At 47.4% G+C, this 21,420-nt stretch overlaps 1 protein-coding gene and 1 long non-coding RNA gene across 4 annotated transcripts in view; one reads left to right on the top strand and one right to left on the bottom strand.

The window, feature by feature from the left end:
* The window catches only part of DAP (death associated protein), a 65,588-nt gene that overhangs the window by 2,430 nt on the left and 41,738 nt on the right, over positions 1 to 21,420 (bottom strand). For all 3 annotated transcript variants that reach the window (XM_072807323.1, XM_072807324.1, XM_072807322.1), the window contains one exon: positions 971 to 1,013. In XM_072807323.1, coding sequence (XP_072663424.1) covers positions 971 to 1,013 — 43 coding nt within the window. The remainder of the gene's footprint in view (positions 1 to 970; positions 1,014 to 21,420) is intronic.
* The window catches only part of LOC140621904 (uncharacterized), a 55,453-nt gene that overhangs the window by 13,891 nt on the left and 20,142 nt on the right, over positions 1 to 21,420 (top strand). The window lies entirely within an intron of this gene.

Below are 21,420 nucleotides of genomic sequence, written 5' to 3'. Positions count from 1 at the left end.
GGTGGCTGGGGCCCAGGCCACGGCGAGCAGGCCAGAGCCACAGCATGGTCTGGCTGAGCCAACCGGCCGGGGGTGACTTTGGACCTGGGTCAGCGTTTAGTTTTCCCTCACATGGTAGGTGTCCCACTTGTGTGTCCAGGGGCCCTGGGGCACTGTGCTGAGCTGCTCTGAGCAACAGCACATGTCCGGGCTCGTGGCCGGTGAGCCGCAGGACCGTGGGTGGTGGTGCTGGGCCATCCCTCTGATGCCAGGTTGCTAGTGGGTGGTTAAAAAAAAATGTTGGGTGACGCAGTCAGCTGAGCGTCTGACCCTGGTTTTGGCTCAGGTCATGATCTCAGGGTGTGTGATCGAGCCCCGAGGCAGGCTCCGTGCTCCGCGGGGAGTCTGGTTGGGCTCTCTCCACCCCTGCCCCTCCTGCTTGTTCTCTCTCTCTCTGAAATAAACAAATCTTAAAAAAAATGTTGGGTCTCACCAGAAGAGGGGCTCTTGAAAGGTAAAGGGTGTGTCAAAACCCCATGACTTTAGTGCAGGGCTCGGCCCCCATTTTCTGCTGCGGGCCAGACGGTCACCCTTGGGGCTCGCTGGGCCCCGGGCAGGAGAGCAGCCACAGCCCGTGGGGCAGGCGGGGCGGGGCGGGTGCTGCCCAGGCTCCCACCGTGGACCCCGGGATAGCAATGTCACCTCCTTCTCATGCCTCCCGGCATTCAATTCCTTTTTGGGTTTTTGACCATTTAAAGATGAAAAAACATGCTCAGCTCACAGGTCCCCCAGAAACACAGGGCCCGGGGCAGCTGGCGGAACCCTGGGTGAATCTAAAGGGGGGGCACGACAAAGGGGAGGGGCAGGCGGCACCAGCTCCCGGGGCGCGCCCCACGGACACAACACTCCCAGGGGCCCCAGACCCGACACACGGATGGCGCGGGCAAAGGCAGGGTCCGACCGCGTCCAAGGGTGACAGCGCGACTCTTACCCGGGCGATCACTCCTGAGATGAACACGGTCGGCTTGGGGGGGCTGCAAGACAAGAGGGCAGGCAGGAGGCGATGTCAGGGAACAGTCACGGAGAGGGCAGGAGCGGGTTGGGGAGCGCCATGGCCAGGGACGGGACAGGCCAGAGCAGCGAACCTCCTCCTCGGAGTCCTTCGGGGGAGTCTGGGCAGGGGCGGCCACCAGTGCGCAGCAGGGGCCTCCTGCGCCTTCCCTGTGTTTTGGGCCCGGGGGAGGATCCTCCTCAAGTGGAGGTTGTGGCCTGTCCAGTGGTTTCTGTTTCCTGAGACTATGGACAGGAGCTTCCCGAGGCGGGAGGAAGCAGGGTCACCCAGGGCTGACCTTGGAGACTGCCACCAAGGAGGGACTCTCCTCCTGCCCGGCCAGGCTTCTGGCAGCTTCTAGCGGGGAGATCCCAGAGCAAAGCTCCTGGCCCTTACCAGACCCAAGTATTAAAAATGCAGGGTCCTTGTGAAGCTATTGTCACTTCCTCACATCTTAAATCCTATTGAGCTCCCCCACCTGGTAACACTATTGGGGCGGTGGGAGATGACACATGTCCATCGCTGAAAAGCAGACAAGTGCAAATGTGTTCAAGGCCGTTGTCATTCTACCGCATGGAAATGATCAATTAACACACGGCTATCCGTCCACGGATATCCAGCCTTTCTGTCCACGAATAGACGCGCTTGTTTTCCTGTTAAACTTCGGGATTCTTGCAGAAGAGTCCTACTGTTTTCTGCATTTAGGATATGCTGAACATACTTCCATGTGAGAGCACCCTCTCCAGTGAGCACCCTCTCCTGTGCGTGCGCACCCTCCCTCTCCAGTGAGCACCCTCTCCTGTGCGTGCGCACCCTCCCTCTCCAGTGAGCACCCTCTCCTGTGTGGGCGCACCCTCTCCTGTGCATTCTTAAAAATGGCTGCACGTGTCATGGTTTAAGAACACTGGAACCCAGTTGCAGGGAGTACGCGGTACACACGCCTCTGAAACCCCTCCATCAGAGATAAGGCGACCTCGGAGCAACAGGTGAATACAGGGCCCGCCAGGCTGGGCGAGCGCAAGAGAGGGGAGCTCCAGGAGAGGGACAGTTTTGCTCAAGGGCAGTCTTGCTGGGCAGACGGGGGACTCCATCCTGCGAGCTGCCCAGCCCGCCTCCCACCTGCTCTGTCTCTCTGCTCTGCTGTTGGTCACATCGTGGGAAGAAAACCACTCACCTCAGCTTTGTTTTGCTGCAGGCAAGAATCCACTACTCAGGAAGTTCACTGTTTATATCCCAAACACTTTAGCAAAAATACCCCAAATTCCCCCAAGTGATTTGTTACTCCATGAGATTAAGAAACTTCAAGTCTTACTAAGCACAGAAATGTCCTCTGATGACTGATAAATAAATAAATCATGACTGATTTTATTTTCGTTTTTGTTGAGTGGTTAACTGGGTTGGTTTTTTTTTCTTTTATTACAAATATGATTCGTCTACAAGATCAATACTCAGCCAAAGATGAGTAAGTTCAGTTCAAGTATATTTGTTTGGAATCCAAGTACATCCTGACCACCCACAGGCTGGGCTCCCAGGGTATTCATGGCTAAGGGCTCTACATCCAAAACTTGGGAGCTATGTTCCGGATTCTAAGATTTCATATTTGTTTTACAAAGAAATATGGAAATGGTACCACAAAACTTTTCCACATTTTGGACGTTCCTTTAAAAATCTAGGAAAAGCCTGAAGTAAGAATGGCTCCGTTCTGTCAACTGATGATGTAGTATCACCTTCCAGGGAGGCAAGGCCATGGTTTTGTACCCAGAGTGCAGGATTGCTTGGATCATCTCCCCTTTGTTTTTGGTTTTGTAACCTGAGTGAAGGCTCTGAAAGGCAGTGAAGACAGCCCTGTCCTAGCAAGCACTTGATGAGAAAGCCACCCACACAGTGAACCTAGTCAGAATAAATACACAGTTCAGAGGCTCTCTGCCCAACGTAACCCCACAAGGTGGCTCAGGGAGCTTGAGCCATTATAAATATATATAATATACATGTGTTCTCTTTCCCTCCTTGTCTTTCTATATACATGTACGTAAGCATTCATTGTTGAAAAGCAGGCAAGCAAAAAAAAGTTAAAATTACTATATTACTATGTATAAAATATACAAATGCACATTTATGTATAGACCTCTACTGTAAGAAAACTACAGCCATACCCACAGATTACACTCCTGGAGATGCAGCATCTGGTTCTGGAGAAAGGAGGTGGCCCACAGCAGGTGGCGGGTAGCAGAGTGCCAGCCTGCTGTGGATCCCTGTGTCCTGAACCCCTTTGTCCCCAGCACCCTTCCTGCTGTTCTCTGGAACACCCATCTCCCACTGGATGGCAGCCCCTGCCCCGGACTCTGGGAATCTGGTTATCAGGAGACTGTTGGCAGTACCCACTCCCTTCTGTGCATGGAGGAAGGGTCTCTAGACCCTAGGAGTCCCATCACGGGGACCCATGCTTCTAGCCATGGCCTCCTCTTCTTTAGAGGTGACCCTTCAAAGTCGGGCTATTTTCATCACGTTAGACCCTGAGTGTCTCCCACGTTGAACACGAGCGTCAGTTCCAGACCTGCTTTGAGAATCTCTTGGGAAATGTGTGCAAATGGTGATTAGATTAGATTACCCCACATCATTAACAACCCTGGTCCAGCCCTAGCATCAGAAATGCTGATCCCCTCTACTGGAATCTGACTCCCAGAGGCTCCCCTCCAGATGAGCCTCTCACAAACACCTCAGCACACAAGCATTGGGCAGCCATGGAGACCTTGTGAGTTAAAGGGGACCCCAAGATAAGGGTGCTCCCTCCCAGTCCAGCTCATTCTCTAAGGGGTGCTCAAGGACTGTGTGCAGAACCTAAAGATCTCCCTAAGGATAGTGCTACAAAATGGCACTCTCCTCGCTGACCCCCATTTTCCTGAGGCACCTACACTTTGAAATGTGTTAATTAAGCTGTTGGGTTTTAACTGCTCATTGGATTCTGCTCCTAATGGAAAAGTGTGTCAGTGAAAAGGGCTCAGAGTTAGGAAATATGCTCTGATAACAGTTGGGGTGATGGGCGGCGGAGATCTGGGTGCTGGTGGCTCTGTAAACCAGGAGTCTTATGGCATGTGTGTTCTGTCCAAAGTGGCTATTTAGCCTTGAAATGGGATTTCTGAAACATTCTACTGGAATTCATGAACTACCTCTTGGTTAGGGGTGAGCAGAGGGAACAGATGACATAGCTCCTGGAGCATATCCTGCAGATACATGCATGGTGTACATATACCTCATGGTCTCTTTGAAATGGAATACAGAAATGGTAAATAATACAAATGATAGAAGTAAATATTAAAATTTAATATTAATCTAAATATTGAAAAATAAATAAATACTAAATAATTAAGGATTAAAAGTTCAAAGAACCTCTTATCAAACCTTACTTTTTGGTGTTGTCTTAAAAAGTACACAGTGCCTTATCAATGCCTATACATATCATAAATCTACTGATGGTTACAGATCTGGATTCCTCACGGGCAGTTCTAACACAGTGGGCCCTCTGGGGTGTTGAGGGATCTGTGCAAGGACAGGGGGTGCAGCCCAGAAAGCCACCGAGGCCACATCAACCCTGTGTCTTGGCCACAGCATACCCCATTCCTGCTTCCAGAAAAGGTGTTTGTAACTCATCCCTGATCAAAGGGACACAGTTGCCCTTTGCACACAGAAGAGGGCTGATTCTGGGCCAAGGAGTAGGGGCAGTATGCTGGCTTCAAGTCAGAGCAGGCATTTGGGACCCAACCAAAACAGTGCATATGCCATCCAATTACGCCGGGGGATGGAAGCAACAGTGAGGATCTCAAAGACTTTACCCCATATCCCTGTTCTTCAGTGCCTCCATCTCCTGGTGCTGGCAAGAAATATGGCACTGAAAGCAAGAAAGAAAAAGTCCTGTAGATCCAACACATTTCGGGAGAGTTCTTACTTTAAGATTGTACCTTCTAATTTTTAAAAGACATTCAAATCAAGTGGGGTTCATTCCTGGGCTCCTGGGGTGGTTCAATATCCACAAATCAATCAATGTGATATGTCACATTAATAAAAAAAAAGAAGGATAAGAACCATACGATCCTCTCAATAGATGCAGAAAGAGCATTTGACAAAATACAACATCCATTCTTTTTTTTAATTTAAACATTTAAACAATTTTTAAAATTATTTTTAAATTTAAATTCAATGAATTAATATATAGTGTAATATTAGTTTTGAATGTAGAGTTTAGTGATTCGTCAGTTGCATATAACACCCAGTGCTCATCCCATCACGTGCCCTCCTTGATGCCCATCACCCAGTTACTCCATCCCCCCACCCCTCTCGCCTCCAGCAACCCTCAGTTTGTTTCCTACTATTAAGGGTCTCTTATGGTTTATCTCCCTCTCTGATTTCATTTGTATTATTTTTCCTTCCATTCCCCTACGCTCTCCTGTTTTGTTTCTTAAATTCCACACATGAGTGAAATCACAGAACTGTCTTTCTCTGATTGACTTATTTCATATCCATTCTTGATATTTTTATCAACTCAACAAAGTAGGGATAGAGGGAACATACCTGAACGACATAAAGGCCCTATATGAAAGATCCACAACTAGTATCATACTGAATGGGGAAAAATTGAGAGCTTTTTCTCTACAGTCAGGAACAAGACAAAGATGTCATCATTACTATTTAACATAGTACTGGAAGTCTTAGCCTCAGTAAGACAATAAAAATAAATAAAAGGTATCCAAATCAGCAAGGAAGAAGTCAAACTTGCACTATTTGTAGATGACATGATACTCTATGTAGAGAACTTGAAAGATTCCACAAAAAAATTGCTAGAACTAATACATGAATTAGCAAAGTCACAGAATATAAAGTCAATGAATAGAAATCTGTTGCATTTCTATACACCAAGAATGAAGCAGCAGAGAAGGAAATCAAGGAATCGATTCTACTTATAATTGCTCCAAAACGGTAAGATACCTAGGAATAAACCTAACCAAAGGAGTAGAAGATCTGTACTCTGAAAACTATAGAACACTGATGAAAGAAACTGAAGGTGACACAAAGAAATGGGAAAACATTCCATCCTCATGAATTGGAAGGACAAACACTTATGCCAAAATGTCTATACTACCTGAAGGAATCTACACGTTTAACATAATCCCTATCAAAATACCACCAGCATTTCTCAGAGAGCTGGAACAAATAATCCTAAAATTTGTATGGAACCACAAAAGACCCTGAATAGCAAAGCAATCCTGATAAAGCAAAGCAAAGCTGGAGGCATCACGATTCTGGACTTCAAGCTCTATTACAAAACTGCAGTCATCAAAACAGTATGGCACTGGCACAAAAGCAGACACATAGATCAATGGAACAGAATAGGAAACCAAGAAATACAGCCACAACTATTTGGTCAACTCATCTTTGACAAAGCAGGAAAGAATATCCATTGGATAAAAGACAGTCTCTTCAACAAATGGTGCTGGGAAAACTGGACAGTCACACACGCAGAAGAATGAAACTGGACCGCTTTCTTACACCATCTACAAAACAAGTTAAAAATTAATGAAGGACCTAAACATGAGACATGAAACCATCAAAATCCTAGGGCAGAACACAGACAGCAACCTCTCTGACTCTGGCCATCGCAAGGTCTTACTAGACATATCAATGGGGGCAAGGGAAACCAAAGCAAAAATGAACCATTGGGACTTCATCAAGATAAAAACTTCTGCACAGCAAAGGAAACAATCAACAAAATTAAAAAACAGCCTATGGAATGGAAGAAGATATTTGCAAATGACATATCAGATAAAAGGTTATTGTCCAAAATCTTACTTAAAAGAACTTATTAAACTCAACATCCCAAACCCAAATAATCCAGTTAAGAAATGGGCAGAAGACACAAATAACCATTTTTCCAAAGAAGACATTCAGATGGCTAAGAGACACATGAAAAGATACTGAACATGACTCATCATCAGGGAAATACAAATCAAAACCACAATGAGATAGTATCTCATGACTCTCAGAATGGCTAAAATTAACAACACAGGAGACAACAGATGTTGGTGAGGATGTGGAGAAAGGGGAACCCTCTCACTCTGTTGGTGGGAATGCAAGCTGGTGCAGCCACTCTGGAAAGCAGTGTGGAAGTTCCTCAGAAACCTAAAAATAGAGCTACCCTATGACCCAGCAATTGCAGTACTAGGAATTTACTCATGCACCCCGATGTTTACAGCAGCAGTTTTATCAACAATAGCTGAACTATGGAAAGAACCCAAGTGTCCATCGATTGATGAATGGATAAGGAAAATATGGTATATATACAAAACAGAAGATTACTCGGCCACAAAAAAGAATTAAACATTACCATTTACAATGATGTGGATAGAGCTAGAGGGTATTATGCTAAGTGAAATAAGTCAGAGAAAGACAAATACCATATGATTTCACTCATAACTGGAATTTAGGAAACAAAACAGGTGAACGTAAGGGAAAGGAAAAAAAGAAGAGAGAGAAAGAAGCAAACCATAAGAGACTCTCAATGATAGGGAACAAACAGGGTTGCTGGGGGGATGGGTTACGAGGACACTTGGGATGAGCACTGGGTATTATATGTAAGTGATGAATCACTGAATTCTGCATCTGAAACCAATATTACACTATATGTGAACTGGAACTTAAATAAAAATTTGGAGGAAAAAAATGTTAAAAAAAAGCCAAAAACAGAAAACATTCAAGGATTGTGTGGTATGCACAAGCTTGTAGAGGAGAACTGAGTCTGTGTTAGCTCCTGTCAGCTCCAGGTAGAGGATGTTCTTAAAATTGGAGTGCACTCTCCCCTCCCTGCCAGGTTTGCTTTAAAACCCTAGCTAACTGAGCAACTAATTCAAAAAATAATTGACCATTTTAGCCTTATTTATTTATTTAAAAGATTTTAAAAATTTACTTATTTTAGAGAGAAAGAGCACAAGCTGGAGGTGCAGAGGGAGAGGGAGAGAGAATCTCAAGCAGACTCTGCATTGAGCGCGGAGCCGGATGTGGGGCTCGATCTCATGACTCTGAGACCATGACTTGAGCCAAAACTGAGAGTCAATAGCCTAACAGACTATACCACCCAGGAGCCCCACCATTCTAGCCATTTCTAATTATACAGCTGTACAATGGAGTGGCATAGTATGTGCACAATGTTACGCGGCCATCATGACCATGCATTTGCAGAGCTTTTTCAGCATCCTTAGGAGAAACTATTACAGAGCAACCCCCAGTCCCAGCCCCACCCCCAGCGCCTTCTATGGCCCCTCCCCCAAGCCCCTCATCCAGCCTCATCCCCCGCCCCTGGCAATAGCTGCTATACTTTCTGTCCTAAGAACTGAACCACTCTGGGTACCTCATATGAGTGGATTCACACAGTATTTGTCCTTTTATGTCTTGCTTATGTCCCTTAGCCTAAGGTTCACCCAGGTTGTAGCACATATCAGAATTTCCTTCTTTTTCAGGCTGAATTATATGTCTTTATATGGGTAGGCCATATTCTGTTAACCCATTCAGCACTGATGGACACTTGTGTTGTTTCCACCTTTTGGCTGCTCTGATTAATGATGCAGTGAACATTGGTGTAATAGGATCTGTTTGAGTCCCTGTTTTCAAGTCTTTCGTGTATACACTCACAAGTGGAACTTCTGGGTCCTATGATAATTCTGTGTCCAACTTTGAGGAACTACCAAGTGGTTTTCCACGGAAGCTCCACCATTCAAGATTCTCATCAGCAAAGCACAAGTTCCAATTTCTGCACATTGCCAATCATTGTTACTTTCTGGGTTTTTTGGTTTTGTTTTGTTTTTTTTTGGTAGCAGGCACCTTAATGTGTGAAACGTGGTACCTAGCTGTTGTTTAGACTTAGCTACTAATTTTAAGAATAAGATTCCTTGGGACCCCTGGGTGGCTCCGTCGGTTAAGTGTCTGTCTTAAGCTCAGGTCATGACCCCTGGGTTCTGGAATCAAGCCCTGCATTGGGCTCCCTACTCAGCGGGGAGTCTGTTTCTTCCTCTCCCTCTGCCTCTCTCTCCACACTTCCAGCTCATGGGCACACATGTGCACACTTCCTCTCCTCTCAAATAAATAAATAAAATCTTAAAAAAAAATAAGCTTCCTTGCAGCAGGGGATAATACATATCAATGTGCATTGATCATTCATCTGAGGTCTTTATGACATCAATCTCTGCCCCCCCCCCCCACAAATGTTCTTCTTCCCTCTCAAGCCAAAAAGGCTATAATCGACTGTAAGGACATATGGCAGCCACCAGTGACAAGAGGACAGAAGGCTGACCTCTTGCGTGCCACCTCACAGAGACATGGATTTTCATGTAGCTTTTTGGCACAGCCTGTGTTACAGTGCAGGTTTTCATCAGGCTTGGCCAAAGGGCACCCAGCTCCTTGTCTTTTTCCACCTACAATTAATAGCATCTCAAACTGGTAAATGATTGCTTATTACGTTTATCTCATAAAAGCACTTCCTAAAACTCCTTGAGATATGGTAGCTTCAACAAAAATTCACAAACGAGAAACCCCGGTAAAGAGTCTGCTTACAAAGCTGTGTTTGCAAAAACACACATATTTTAAACTCCATTAGGGCTCCATGCAAAGCATAACCTACATTTCCAAGATTCTATAAACTGTGATCGCAGCTTTGAGGATTTATTTAATCTGACGAAAATCATTCTGACAGATGTTGTTTTGAAGATGCAACATTACTTTCTCTCAGGAAACAGAGACAGTGAAAAATATCATTCCTGCCCTCCCCACATCCTCAGGCTTTTCCAGTTTCTAAAAACCACACTTATCTAAACTTAAAGGAACTGCAAGCGAGGCGGAATTAGTGGGGATTAGCGCCCCAGTAACGGCTTCTTATACATCAGCAGAACCGCCGCTTCTTCACACCTGGTCTGAACAGCTGCCAAATATCTGAAGCAGGGAGGTTTCCAGGGCTCACCTGTTCAGGACCACATCACAGTGTCACCAGGGTCATCTGTCCTGAACTACATTTGCTTATTATTTATTTTACAAGGTTCCTTGATGAACAAGGTTTATGTCTTCTTGGGATTCCTGACAGGCAGGATAAAATGCCAGGAAAGTTTAGAGAATGAGTGACCCTGTGGAATGCAGATGGCTCTCAGGAGCGGGTTTGCTGGTCTCATCTTTATTTTATTTTTTAAAGATTCATTTATTTATTTTAGAGACAGAGACAGAGAAAGAAGAGAGTGTGGGAGTAGAGGCAGAGGGAAAGAATCTCAAGCAAAAGGCCTGCTGCTGAGCATGGAGCCCGACTTAGGACTCGAAACCATGACCCTAAGATCATGACCTGAGCCAAAACCAAGAATCGGACGCTCAACTGACTCTTGCCGCCCATGCGCCTCACTGGTCTCATTTTTAAATAAAAGTCTCCAGTGCTGTGAAAACAACTCATATGTTGAAAACTCTCCTAAAATCTAAAACAGCAATTACTGAAATAAATGTCAATGTATTTAATTCAACTCAACATATCTGAACTAGGCCAACATGAGATCAACAGAAAAGCTATCAAGATTACTTTACATTCTTTCTTTTGTGTCCTAAGACCTCACAACCTGGACAGTCAGCACAAGTCCTGGGCGATGCACCGTTTCCTGCCCAGCTCTGCAAGGTGTAGCTCGGCTGCCCTGTGCTTTAGGGCTGCAAGTCCAGCTTCCCTCCATGTGGACCGCGCTCTGGCCTGTGTCTTGGGGCCTCTGTGGACAAGAAGCTCCAGGGCCCTCGGGCTGGTCTCTGCACTGTCCCCAGCCCTGGCATTTTGCCCAGCGGCTCCATCCCAAGACAAAGCGTCTTTTCTCTTGTGCGACAGGCCTTCGATGTTCGAGGATCACAGGCCCGCTGAGACACCCCTTTCCCAGGTTACAAGACATGATTGCAAATTCCTTCCCTTCCTGGGGTCCCCCCACCTCTATTCCAGTGTAGTGTCTAGAGTCTTGCCCAGAACAGCATCTACACCCCACATAGACCCCAGGAGCCCAGGCCTCTGCAGGATGCTGACCCGGTCCAGGGCAGACTACTCTTGCTCAAAGCTACAGGGAGCAGTGCACCCTGGGGAAATGATTCTGGCCTCAATGGCAAGGACCAAAATGCTAACCTTCCCAGGACTGTTATTCATAGGCAACATGGTCAGCACGAGTTTGTACCAGCTGCCCTGCACCAACCCTGCTTTCCAAGCTCGTTAGACGGGATCCTTCCTCTTCCTCCCTTAACTCCAGGGGAGATCTGTTCCACCCTCCTCCAAAAATAGGCTTCTATGATTGTGAGGTGGCCTATGTCAGTGCGGTTGGCCTAAGCCTTCCCCAGCACTCTGACACAGATCAGAGTTGCCTAGTTGCCGTGTAGGAGCACTGTGGGATGGACACACACACACACACACACACACACACACAGACTGATCAGTAGGACTAGGAGTCCAGTCACTTCACTGATCCCACCGCAAGTAGTCAACATGGCAGCAAAGGCATTACTGGAGAGTTCTATTTAACAGAAGCATTTCACATGAATGCTTTTGATCTGGGTTCAAGGACATACAGTATGTTATCCTCTGCAAATACTTTCTCCTCTTCATGTAAATGCACTCTGAAAATATCAGAAGGAGGTGTTTATACAGAGATGGGGTCATGCAGCCTTTAATGGATTACTTTTTTCTTAATTTCTCTAAAGGGACAGGAATGATCTCAGGTGATAACAGCTCCTATTTACTGACCACTCACCACGGGCCAGGCACTGAGTTAAGCGCTTTACCCAGAATTACTGTATCCAACCCTCTCGAACTTGAGAGGTAGGGACTATCATGTCCACTTTATAACCGAAGGAATGGGAACTCAGAGAGGTTAAGTAATTGCCTGAAGTTTGCACAGGATGTAAGTGCCCAGAGCTCACTTGGAACAAGGGCAGGCCAGGGCACTAGCCCAATGCCCTCATTTCAGGGCTGAGAAGAGGGTCATTTCGTGGCCTCTATGTTCAGATTGTGTCTTCTATCTATGATTTAGATGTAGATTTTAAAGGTAAGTAATGTAAATGTAATCACAGAATTCCTCATTCAACCAGACAGATTAGAATGTGTTCAAATCTGCCTTAGTATTTACTTTTTGAGCTGATAATGGATTTTTTTTTTTCTTGAAATCTATCATTTATGTCTCTAGCACTTCACTAGGGTACAGAGCACTTCCATGTAAATTAGCTCACATGATTCTCCTCCTCAGGCGTCATCTTTATTTTACGGATGAAGCTATGGTGGATGCAAGAGGCTGAAATTTGTTGGTAGTGCCACAGGCAGAGCAGGAGGGAGTGGGCCCCTGAGTTCTCAGCTTGTTGCTCTTTGCTGGGTCATTGGTTCTACCCTCATGCACACCTCGGTTCTCGCGCTTCAGAAACAAAGCCCAGTGAAGGTTCCAAACTATCTATCAAGCCAAAACACAGCTGACATGGTCCAAGAAGGAGGCCAGGAAGAAAAGTGGCAGAAAGGGCCCGCCAAGCACGGGTTCTGAACCTGGATGTCCATGTTCGAGCCCTGGCTCTGCAATGACGGGTTGGGGGGATGGTGTTTGATGGTTCTGAGGCTTAGTTTCCTTCTCTGTAAAATGGGATGGCAGCAGACCCTACCTCCTCAGGTGACTGTACATGCACACACTGTTCAAACACTCCCATAGCTGTCAGTGTTGAGATGACACGTCTCCACCCTATGCACCCTGCTTTTCGTTTCCACTGCCAATTCATACCTGGTTCAGTTTTGTTTGATCTCCAGATCCCCCAGCCATGTGGAAGAATAAATACCCTGTTTATCTGGGACACAAAGGTGGCCCAAGTGAACAAAACAATCTGTGATAAACCAATCAGACCTCACAGAACCCACGGACTTGACTTGGCCCTCACTCTATCTCATGTTCTAGGCCCTCACTCTATCTGATTTCTATTTTGACACGGTTCAGACAGCTTCTCAGCCCACTCAAGACAGGAAGAAATGAGTGGCAATGATGAGGCAGCCAAGGACCGTGATGGGGCCACCAGAGCTTACGGTGGAGGCTGGTGTGCTCTGAGGCACCAGGCTGGGTAGTAAGGGGTTCCAAGTGCTCAGTTCTGAGGCCACCAGCCCCTCCTCTGCCCACAGCGCCTGTCACAGTACAGGAAGCGAGGATGGAAGGAGGCCTGGCTGGGACACTGGCAGTGGTCAGCAGAAGCACAGCACCATCCAGAAAAGGCTACTATCAGGCCCTGGGAGGGGGTTATTTTACCTCCCTTCCTGGTAAGAGAGCATGTGTATGCTCAGATGGGGATTTCCCCCCGAAATCTCCCTGATGGTCAGAGTTGCCTGGTGAGTCAGGGGATGGTGCTCCCCCACACACTCAGGCCCAGAAGGCTGTGTCAGACTCTCGATTTCGTTTTTCAGTGAGCAGCCAACAGTTCCATGAGGCCTCAACCTGTGGCCTGCTCACAAGGAGCATCGAGCTGCTCCCAGACCACAAAGGCTTTCAAGGGTGTCATGTGTGGTTAGAACGGGGAAGAGGTGGGGTTCTCCAAATGCAGCCCCACACATGGAAACACCATGCACCCTCGTGCAGAGGGGCTGCCTCCCGGGAGTTGCACCGACTGAGCCCCCGTGGGCCCAGGGAGCATGGCTGCCGCTCAGGGGTGACGCAACTCCAGGAGTGCACTGGACGGGGTGCCTTCGTTGGGGGGGGGGGGTCAACACAGACCCTGACAAGGTGAGGTCTACTCGGAGGCCCACAGGGATGACGGGAAGCACACGGTGCTGGGGCGCCAGTCAGCAGAGAGAAGGGGTGTGATTCGATTTGCTTTTGTCAGCAAAGTGAGTGAGGTCAATGGGGAGCCTCTTTTGCTCTTCTCCCACAACGAGGAGGGGGTGGCGTGGGGTGTGGCCCAGCCCTGAGGAACCCCTGAGGCAGCTGGTCTCCCCGGGCCCTCCCGGTGAAAGGGCAGCGCTCTTCAGGCAACCTGGAAGCAGATTCGGCTACTGTCTTTTGACTTTGCTCTAAACGCGTGGACTTTTTTCATGGAGTTTACAGAAAAATATATTCCCACCTGGGCTGATGGATACACATTTCCTAGTAAATATACGGAAAGCAAGTCCTTCTTAGTCACTTCTTTCTTGAAAAACCTTTCTGGCTTGGTGTTAATTTATTTGGGTTGTTAATTTTCGAGGCACCAAAACAGTAATTAGCGTGGCTGGTGACCAGAGGAAACAGCCCACGTGACAGCACCCAGACGTTTCTTTGTTATGTCCTTCACAGACCTGCTTCCTTCCCACTGTTCAGGGGCCCAGAACATTCCCACTAGATGGCGCTGCCGGCCCTTTGAGCTGCTGGCGGTCGGGCCTCAAAGCCTGAGAGGCTCCTCTGTGCACAGGAAGGCTGGGGGCTGCATGTCCCCGGGGGGCAGGGGCTGCTGGCACCTAAGGACAGGTGTGTGCCCCTGTCCCTATGGCATACGTAGTTGTCCTGTGAGTCTGACAAAGGTAAAAATAGAACAATTCCAATGCTTTAGCTAAAATTCTAAATCTGAGAGAAAATAACCAGGAGCCCAGTTCCTTTTGGATTTGGTAAGTGGACTTTGTAAAATCTTTTTTTTAAAAGGCCTGTGCAGGGACCCCTGGGTGGCTCAGGGGTTGAGGGTCTGCCTTCCCAGGGTCCTGGGATCGAGTCCCAATCTCCTTTTCCCTCTGCCTCTGTCTCTGCCTCGCTCTCTGTGAGAGTCTCATGAATAAATAAATAAAATCTTAAAAAAAGATCTCTCCTGCTCTCTCCTGCCTTGTTCAGAACCCCTGAGCGAGTGTCCTGACTTTGGGACAGAACCTTCGCCAGGCCTGTCCTTCGGAGTCCGTCCTTGGGACAAGTGGGGTCCCGGGTCTCCATGTGAGAGGGCTTCTCAAAAGGCTCTGCTAGCTGGCACCGCACCCACACATGCTCGACTGCATGCCGACCCAGATGCCAGCACTTCACCCCCCAGCATTAGAGGAGGCTGACACTCCAAGTCCCGAGTGTGCAGGGCAAGTGTGGCTTACACGTCCATCAAGACCCAGGGCGAGAGCTACTGACTGTTTAACCAGGGCCTGGAAATGTCACTTTCCCTCTAGACACATATTTCCAGAAAGCTAAGCTTAGTGCTCTTTCCGTATGGAGATCTCCTCGTGGGACTTAGGGCCTTCCTGTCCTCTTCCTTTTGTCCTTACCTCCTTGTCGCTCTTCACTGGATGCAGGGAAGAGAAGTGCAGGAGTATCTTACAGACTTAATACGCAGGGGTTGTTCCCGCCAGAGATCACCTCTGCGTTCATCACAATAGAGGGGTGAGCACATCGGGTGAGAGGAACCCCGACCACACTTCCTGCTGGGTGTGGGCAGGTGAGGCTAGATGCCTGACACCTGCACAGCTTAGAAAACCCGCCTCATTGTGCCATGCCTCTGCAGAGAGCTCGGGTAAGGTCGGCAGCAGAGCAAAGGGTGTACTGGAGCGTTTGAGGACCTGGGCTCTGGAGACTAACGGCTCTGGGTTCAAATCTCACAGGAGATGAGTAGGTTCTCTGAGCCTCAGTGTCCACCTGTCTAATGGGAACACCTACTTCATAGAAGAGTTGGTCGTTTAAGTGGAATAACGTATCCACTGTGCTTAGATGCTGTCTCCACTGACAAAACTGCATTTAGCGGTAACAGATACTGAATTAATTTCCTATATAAAGACAGCCCACAAGTTGCTCTTTTGTCTTCTAAATTGTAATTTAAAAATGATTTTTTCTCTCTCCCTCCCTCCCTTTGTGATAACAATAACAGTGTTTCTTAGAGCTTCTTTGAACCTTATTTTCTCATTCCTTGTTTTGAGCCCATACAGTGCCATGGGGGTAGGACTAGAGGGTTTTTATGGAAAGAAGACATTCCAGTGCCAAAGAATTTGAGCCCCTGCCCACCTCAACTCCCAGTATCCTGTATTATTCAAACAGCATGGGGGGAGGACTGCTTCCTTGATGTCACTAAATGTTCCAGGGAAGATACCTCCTTTTAGGAAGAATGTAGATTATTATTAAAGGCAAGGGCTAAGTTTTGAAATTAAAAAAAAAATCTGTATTTTACCACGTATGTGGTAATGTAGGAGATGCTGGGGAAAAAAGCTTGCCTGTTAGTTAGCTCTAAAGCTACATTGTTGGAAGATGTTTGCTGTAGGTGGGCCGCCCCTAAATATGCTAAATCAAGAAATATTTGGTGATGGTTGGAAAGGCTCCTAGTACCGCCTGGGAAGTGCCTGTTCCTAAGTACTTGCTCTGCACTGTGCTCTTTATAACAGAGAAATGTTGTTTTCTCTGGCTTAATTTGTTTAATTATCAGATAATCTGTGTAACTACCATATATGTCTTAAAAATTTTAAATGCTACTTCATTTCAGTAAGTAACATTTATACTTAAAACCATCGTATCTTTGATTCTGAACACATCCATGTCCTGGGGTCATACTTTGGAAGTTCAATCATAGAGAATGTCAGTGAGTAGTTACTGCTGAGTTGGTAGGTGCCAAAAGGAAAGTATTGTCTGTATTTTGAAATCAGATCCAGTTGGCTATTTTAGGGTCATGGGTCATGTTTACAATGATATGAGTTTGGGAGGAGGGTGTCTGTGGTTTAAAGTATGAAGTATGTATTTTCTAGAGCTGTCAGAGCTTTAAGTGGGAGAATGTGTAAGTAGAAAAAAAATCTGACAACTGCTTACAGAATTTCTATTAGAATGAAGTACACATTGAATCAAATACAGACACTCAAAACTCATCTGGCCTGGGTCTACTTCCATCTCCAGATGTACAGGTAGCTGAAATGAAATGGGGCCAGCCAGCACTTGGATATTTTTTGTTTGTTTGTTTGCTTTTGTTTTTTGTGGAGAACCCAACAATAAAAGAGGAGAGATGCCAGCTTTCACTTGCTCTCAGGAGACTTTCAGCCATGGGAGCTTTGTATCTAGCAAAAGTCAAAATATGGCTGGGGAGGACTCAACACGGCTTAGGTTAAAGTCAAGTACATGGCATGATGGACAAGAGCTTTTGGATTTCTCTGTTGCTGGATTCGCCTGTAATTATATCCTTAATCCACCCTCCAAACTCCTGGCAGGGAGGGATCTGGTGAGCTGATAGCAGCAGTCCCAGTCCAGCCGGCCTGGTGGACACGATAAGCTGCTGCCTTCAAAGGTCTCCGGATTTGCAAATTCAGCTGCTGCCTGCCAGCAAACACTAGCTCTTGGACCCTCCTCATGTCACAGCACACTCCCATGTGTTTTCAGGACTTAACGGAAAAAGAGGAGCAAAGTGAAGTGGATAGGAACCCAAACCCACCTCTGATTCGGCTTACTCTTCCAAACCAGTTAGAGTTGGGATGACTTGAATTCAATCCAAGAACCCCACCCTGTTTAGAGCAGATGCCCCAAAACATCCCAATAGCACAGGAGCAGACAGGGACAGGCCTGGTACAGACTAACACCAAAGTTACTTCCGGTTGTGAGAAAAGCACTCCAGGCACTTACTGAAGTCTTCATGCACTCCCTGACATTGAACTGTCATGATGCTCTGGTCTTGGTGACCAGTCGCTCCCTGGGTAAATGAGTATGTTCAGGGCCCCAAGGTTTATTGTGGTTTATCTGCTGGTATCACTTGTTTTCTCATTCAACAGTTCTATGTCGGAGAGTACCAAGCGTGCCTCAGAATTAGGCAATGTTTGAGTTATATCTGGTGCGCTTCTGCTTCCTGCTGCTCAGTAGCTGGAGGGACACAGGCCTGCTCGCCCCCGCTCCTCCTTACCATCTCTTCTCCGCTAACGAGTGCCTGGTGCTCCCTCATCGTCCATTAGGGGCTGGGTATGGATGAAAAGCAACAGGGAGCTGGACCCAGGGGCCTCCTGAATGTCATCAAGAGGCCAACAGGATGCTCCTGTGAGGTCTGCCAGAAGCTCAGAGGAAAACAGGTCATCGTGATTCTCCAGAAACAGGCTGTCCGTGTTTCAATGTGGCCAGTGTCTGTGGCAACCATAAGAAAACAGAGCATGTCCTTGTCCTTACAGACAGGAAGAACTTCCATGGGCTGATCCTCTGTCAAGGATACAAAGTCCCTAGGGCTGCTCCTGGGGACTTGTGGGGAATCGGAGAATCTCCCTGAACTTGGTGAGTAAGGACTTCAGGTGGCCAAGGGAAGGACGGGGGCACAAGACAAAGCAAGCCTCCAACACATGCCACCTGGGACCCCATGGCCAAAGCTCTCGTTACCACCTCCACTTTCCAAATACTCCCTTTGGGCCTTTGCTTCCTTTCCTTCCATGGAGACAGCCAGATAACCTGCTCTCACCACCAGTGAAGCATTCAACATGCCTTGTATTGAAAAGTCAAGCAGATAACTGGATGGTGAGGCAGCTCCAAGGGGCTGAAAGAGAACTGGGCCAGCAGCCAGAAAACACACATTCAAACTGACAGCCAGGTGGCAGCAGACACTTGAGACTCAGTTTCCTTATCTGAAATAAGGAGCTAACTACCCCCTATGGAGTTCATGGGAATTTAGGGAAGATCAAGTGAGCTCCACGTGACAGGCATGCAGTACATATAAAGTGTGACTCAAGGAGAGAACCATTATTAGGTTCGTATGTAAACTGAAGCAGATTTTTTCTAGGCCATGTTATAGAAGGAAAGGGTGTGCAGGGTAACAGCTCTCCTAGTGTAAAAGCAGGAGTGGAGAAGCACATCCTGGTGTCTGGAGGATGACTCCTGGCAACCCAAGGCAGTGCTTGAGGACCATGATGTGGATGTGGCCAGATGGGGAGAGGACTGAACAAGCAATGACCTGGGGACCAAGGAGAGACCATCCTGTGGCCACAGCCACAAACACTGAGGTCCACAATGAGACACCCTGGTTATCCTCTCAGCAGACTGGATGTGATGTGCTTTGAGGGGTAAGGGCTAAGCGTAAGGGAATCAAAGGAGAACTTATTTTATAATCCTCCCTTTGAGACGGCATGCCTGAACAGAGCCTTATACCAGGGCCTGCCTTCCTCCACCATGGTTGGGCAAATAAATCCACACCTAAGGCCACCTATTCTGGGGGAGTGAGGCAAAGTACAGGAACAGCATGGTTACAGTTCAGAGGAGTGTAAGCACTTCCAGGTCAGTAGCAGTGGCCAATCATAACAAATGTAAATGATCTAGAATGTAAGGCAAACAAGGCTGGGAAAAGGAAGATGGGATCTTTTCCTCTTTGTCCTTTGTTAGGGTTGGGAGAGGTGGACATTTCAGTTGAAGAGTAGGTTCTGGCTGGGGAGCACAGTTATGACACAGCTGAAGGCCAAGACAGTGCAGACGCCAGGGGCAAGGCGGGTCTGTGCATGTGGATCTCTGCATCTATCATCGTGCTTGGGCCCTTGCATTGAATAAACATTTTCTGAGCAACCACTGGCCCCAGCCATGGGGCTGGGTACTGAAGACACGGATGGGGGCCTGCCCACCTGGAGGCTAACTGCATCTGGGCTCTCCACGGTAGACTGGAACTCAAGACAGACTTGACCTACTTGTCAATGAACCAGGGCCCTTGTTTTTCTCGGCCACATGCTATAGGTAAGGTAACCTGACTGCTTTGCATTTTATTATCCAAAACCAGAACATACTGCCTGGCAAATGGAAATCCTTTGTGAGGACAGCGGGAGAGAATATTTGAAAACAGTACTATTCCAGAATCTATGTGGCTGCTGGAGTATAGAGTGTAAATCCTCTGTGTTTGTACTGTTTCATAGCCTCAGGTAAGCATTTGATAATCAAGCTGTCACTCTGGAAATCAGAGGGAAGGACCCCAAGGAAAGGTGACACCTATGTGGAGCAGGGAGCCTGCCTGGGGCAAGTGGGGGCATGGCAGGGACCCGAAGCATCCACTCACCTTGAAGCTTTCTCAAGGAAACAAAAGTGCAGTTTTTCAAATGAGTTACATGAACATGGATGAAGCATCCAGATCAGAATCATCTGCATCAAAATCATTTACATCCTTTCTGCTTATTTCACAAGGGCAGAGGCAGAGGGAAGAGGAGCAGTAACGTGGAACCCTATCTGAAAGAAGTAAGTTCTATCAGGTACAAAGAACCCTAAAGGGGAGTTCTTCTCAAGCTCAAGATGTAATTTGTTGCTTTTCGTCAGCATTTGCCTCAAAAAAGTGCTGATCTGAGTAGAAAGGAAAAGACGGCATTTTTATGGTGCAGGAACACGGCTGTGAGAGTCCTAAACCACTTTGGGTGACATAAGTACAAACATTTTCTGCAATGCAGTCTTCAGAAATGATACAAAGGCAGATGGCATGATGTTTGCCTTCCTATCCTCTTCTAGAAAAAAAAAAAAAAAAAAAAAAAAAGGCAGCTAACCTCCTGCTGCCTCTCCTTGACCAGTAGAGGGGAGGGAGACTCAGCCAGTTATCCCTGGGATGCTCATGTGTCCCTGACTCCTGGGCCTGGCAGCTGGCTGGCTGCTCGGCTTCGGTCTTGGTGTAACTACTAGCAGCGCTACCTTTCACCCTCAGAAACATACTGAAGCTAAGACAGAATTCTAGAATGATCCTCAACATTCCTGAGACTTTTGGGAGTTTCACTGTGTGTGGAAGAGATGCTGGCATCCGCTGTGCCGGATTTTAACACCGAGCCACCTGGTAAGCACCACCTAAAGGCCTGCTCGCATGTCATGTTTCATTGCCTTCCCTGATCCACCGGCTGAAACAGGTTATCTCCCAGCTGTGTTCCCCCAAAAGCTTCCCACTTATCCATGCAGCGTGGCTCCCGCACATCTAGCTCCCCTTCCAGGTCGAGGACGGTGGTTGGCTTTGGTGCTCTGTAGCACCAGCAGTGTCCGGTGCACACAGAGCCGTAACAGATTCCGTTAAGGCCACACAAGCACACTAGCTTGGTCTGTAGTGATGGCGAGGGCAAATTAACGTGGGGGATTCACTGCGGCTGTTTGTTGCTCACGTCTTGGAAACGCATGTAACTCCTCGTGTGCGCGGAGAGCATCAAAGGCTTGCAAGGGAGCGATTAGAGATCCGACCAGGTTTGTTACCTACCAACCTGCTGTGCCAGGCCAGCTGGTGATGGGTAGGGAACCTGGGGTTCCTGAGCAAGTGGGTTATTCCTCCGGTGACTGCCAGACTGATCTTGAACTTGTCCACAGTTTTCTCCCCATTAAGAAAGAGCTCAGGCCAAGAGGCACTTCTTCAGATCATCTGACGTCAAACTTGAGAATGGTGATGTGACCATCAGTTGAATCTTAAAGGATAAGGGGCAGAAAAAGGAGAAGGAAGGGTATGTTCCTCCT

The sequence above is a fragment of the Canis lupus genome, chromosome 31 (assembly GCF_048164855.1).
Source record: "Canis lupus baileyi chromosome 31, mCanLup2.hap1, whole genome shotgun sequence".
NCBI lineage: Eukaryota > Metazoa > Chordata > Mammalia > Carnivora > Canidae > Canis > Canis lupus.
Note: the sequence above shows the minus strand (reverse complement) of the source record. Positions and strands in the feature narration are given on the sequence as shown.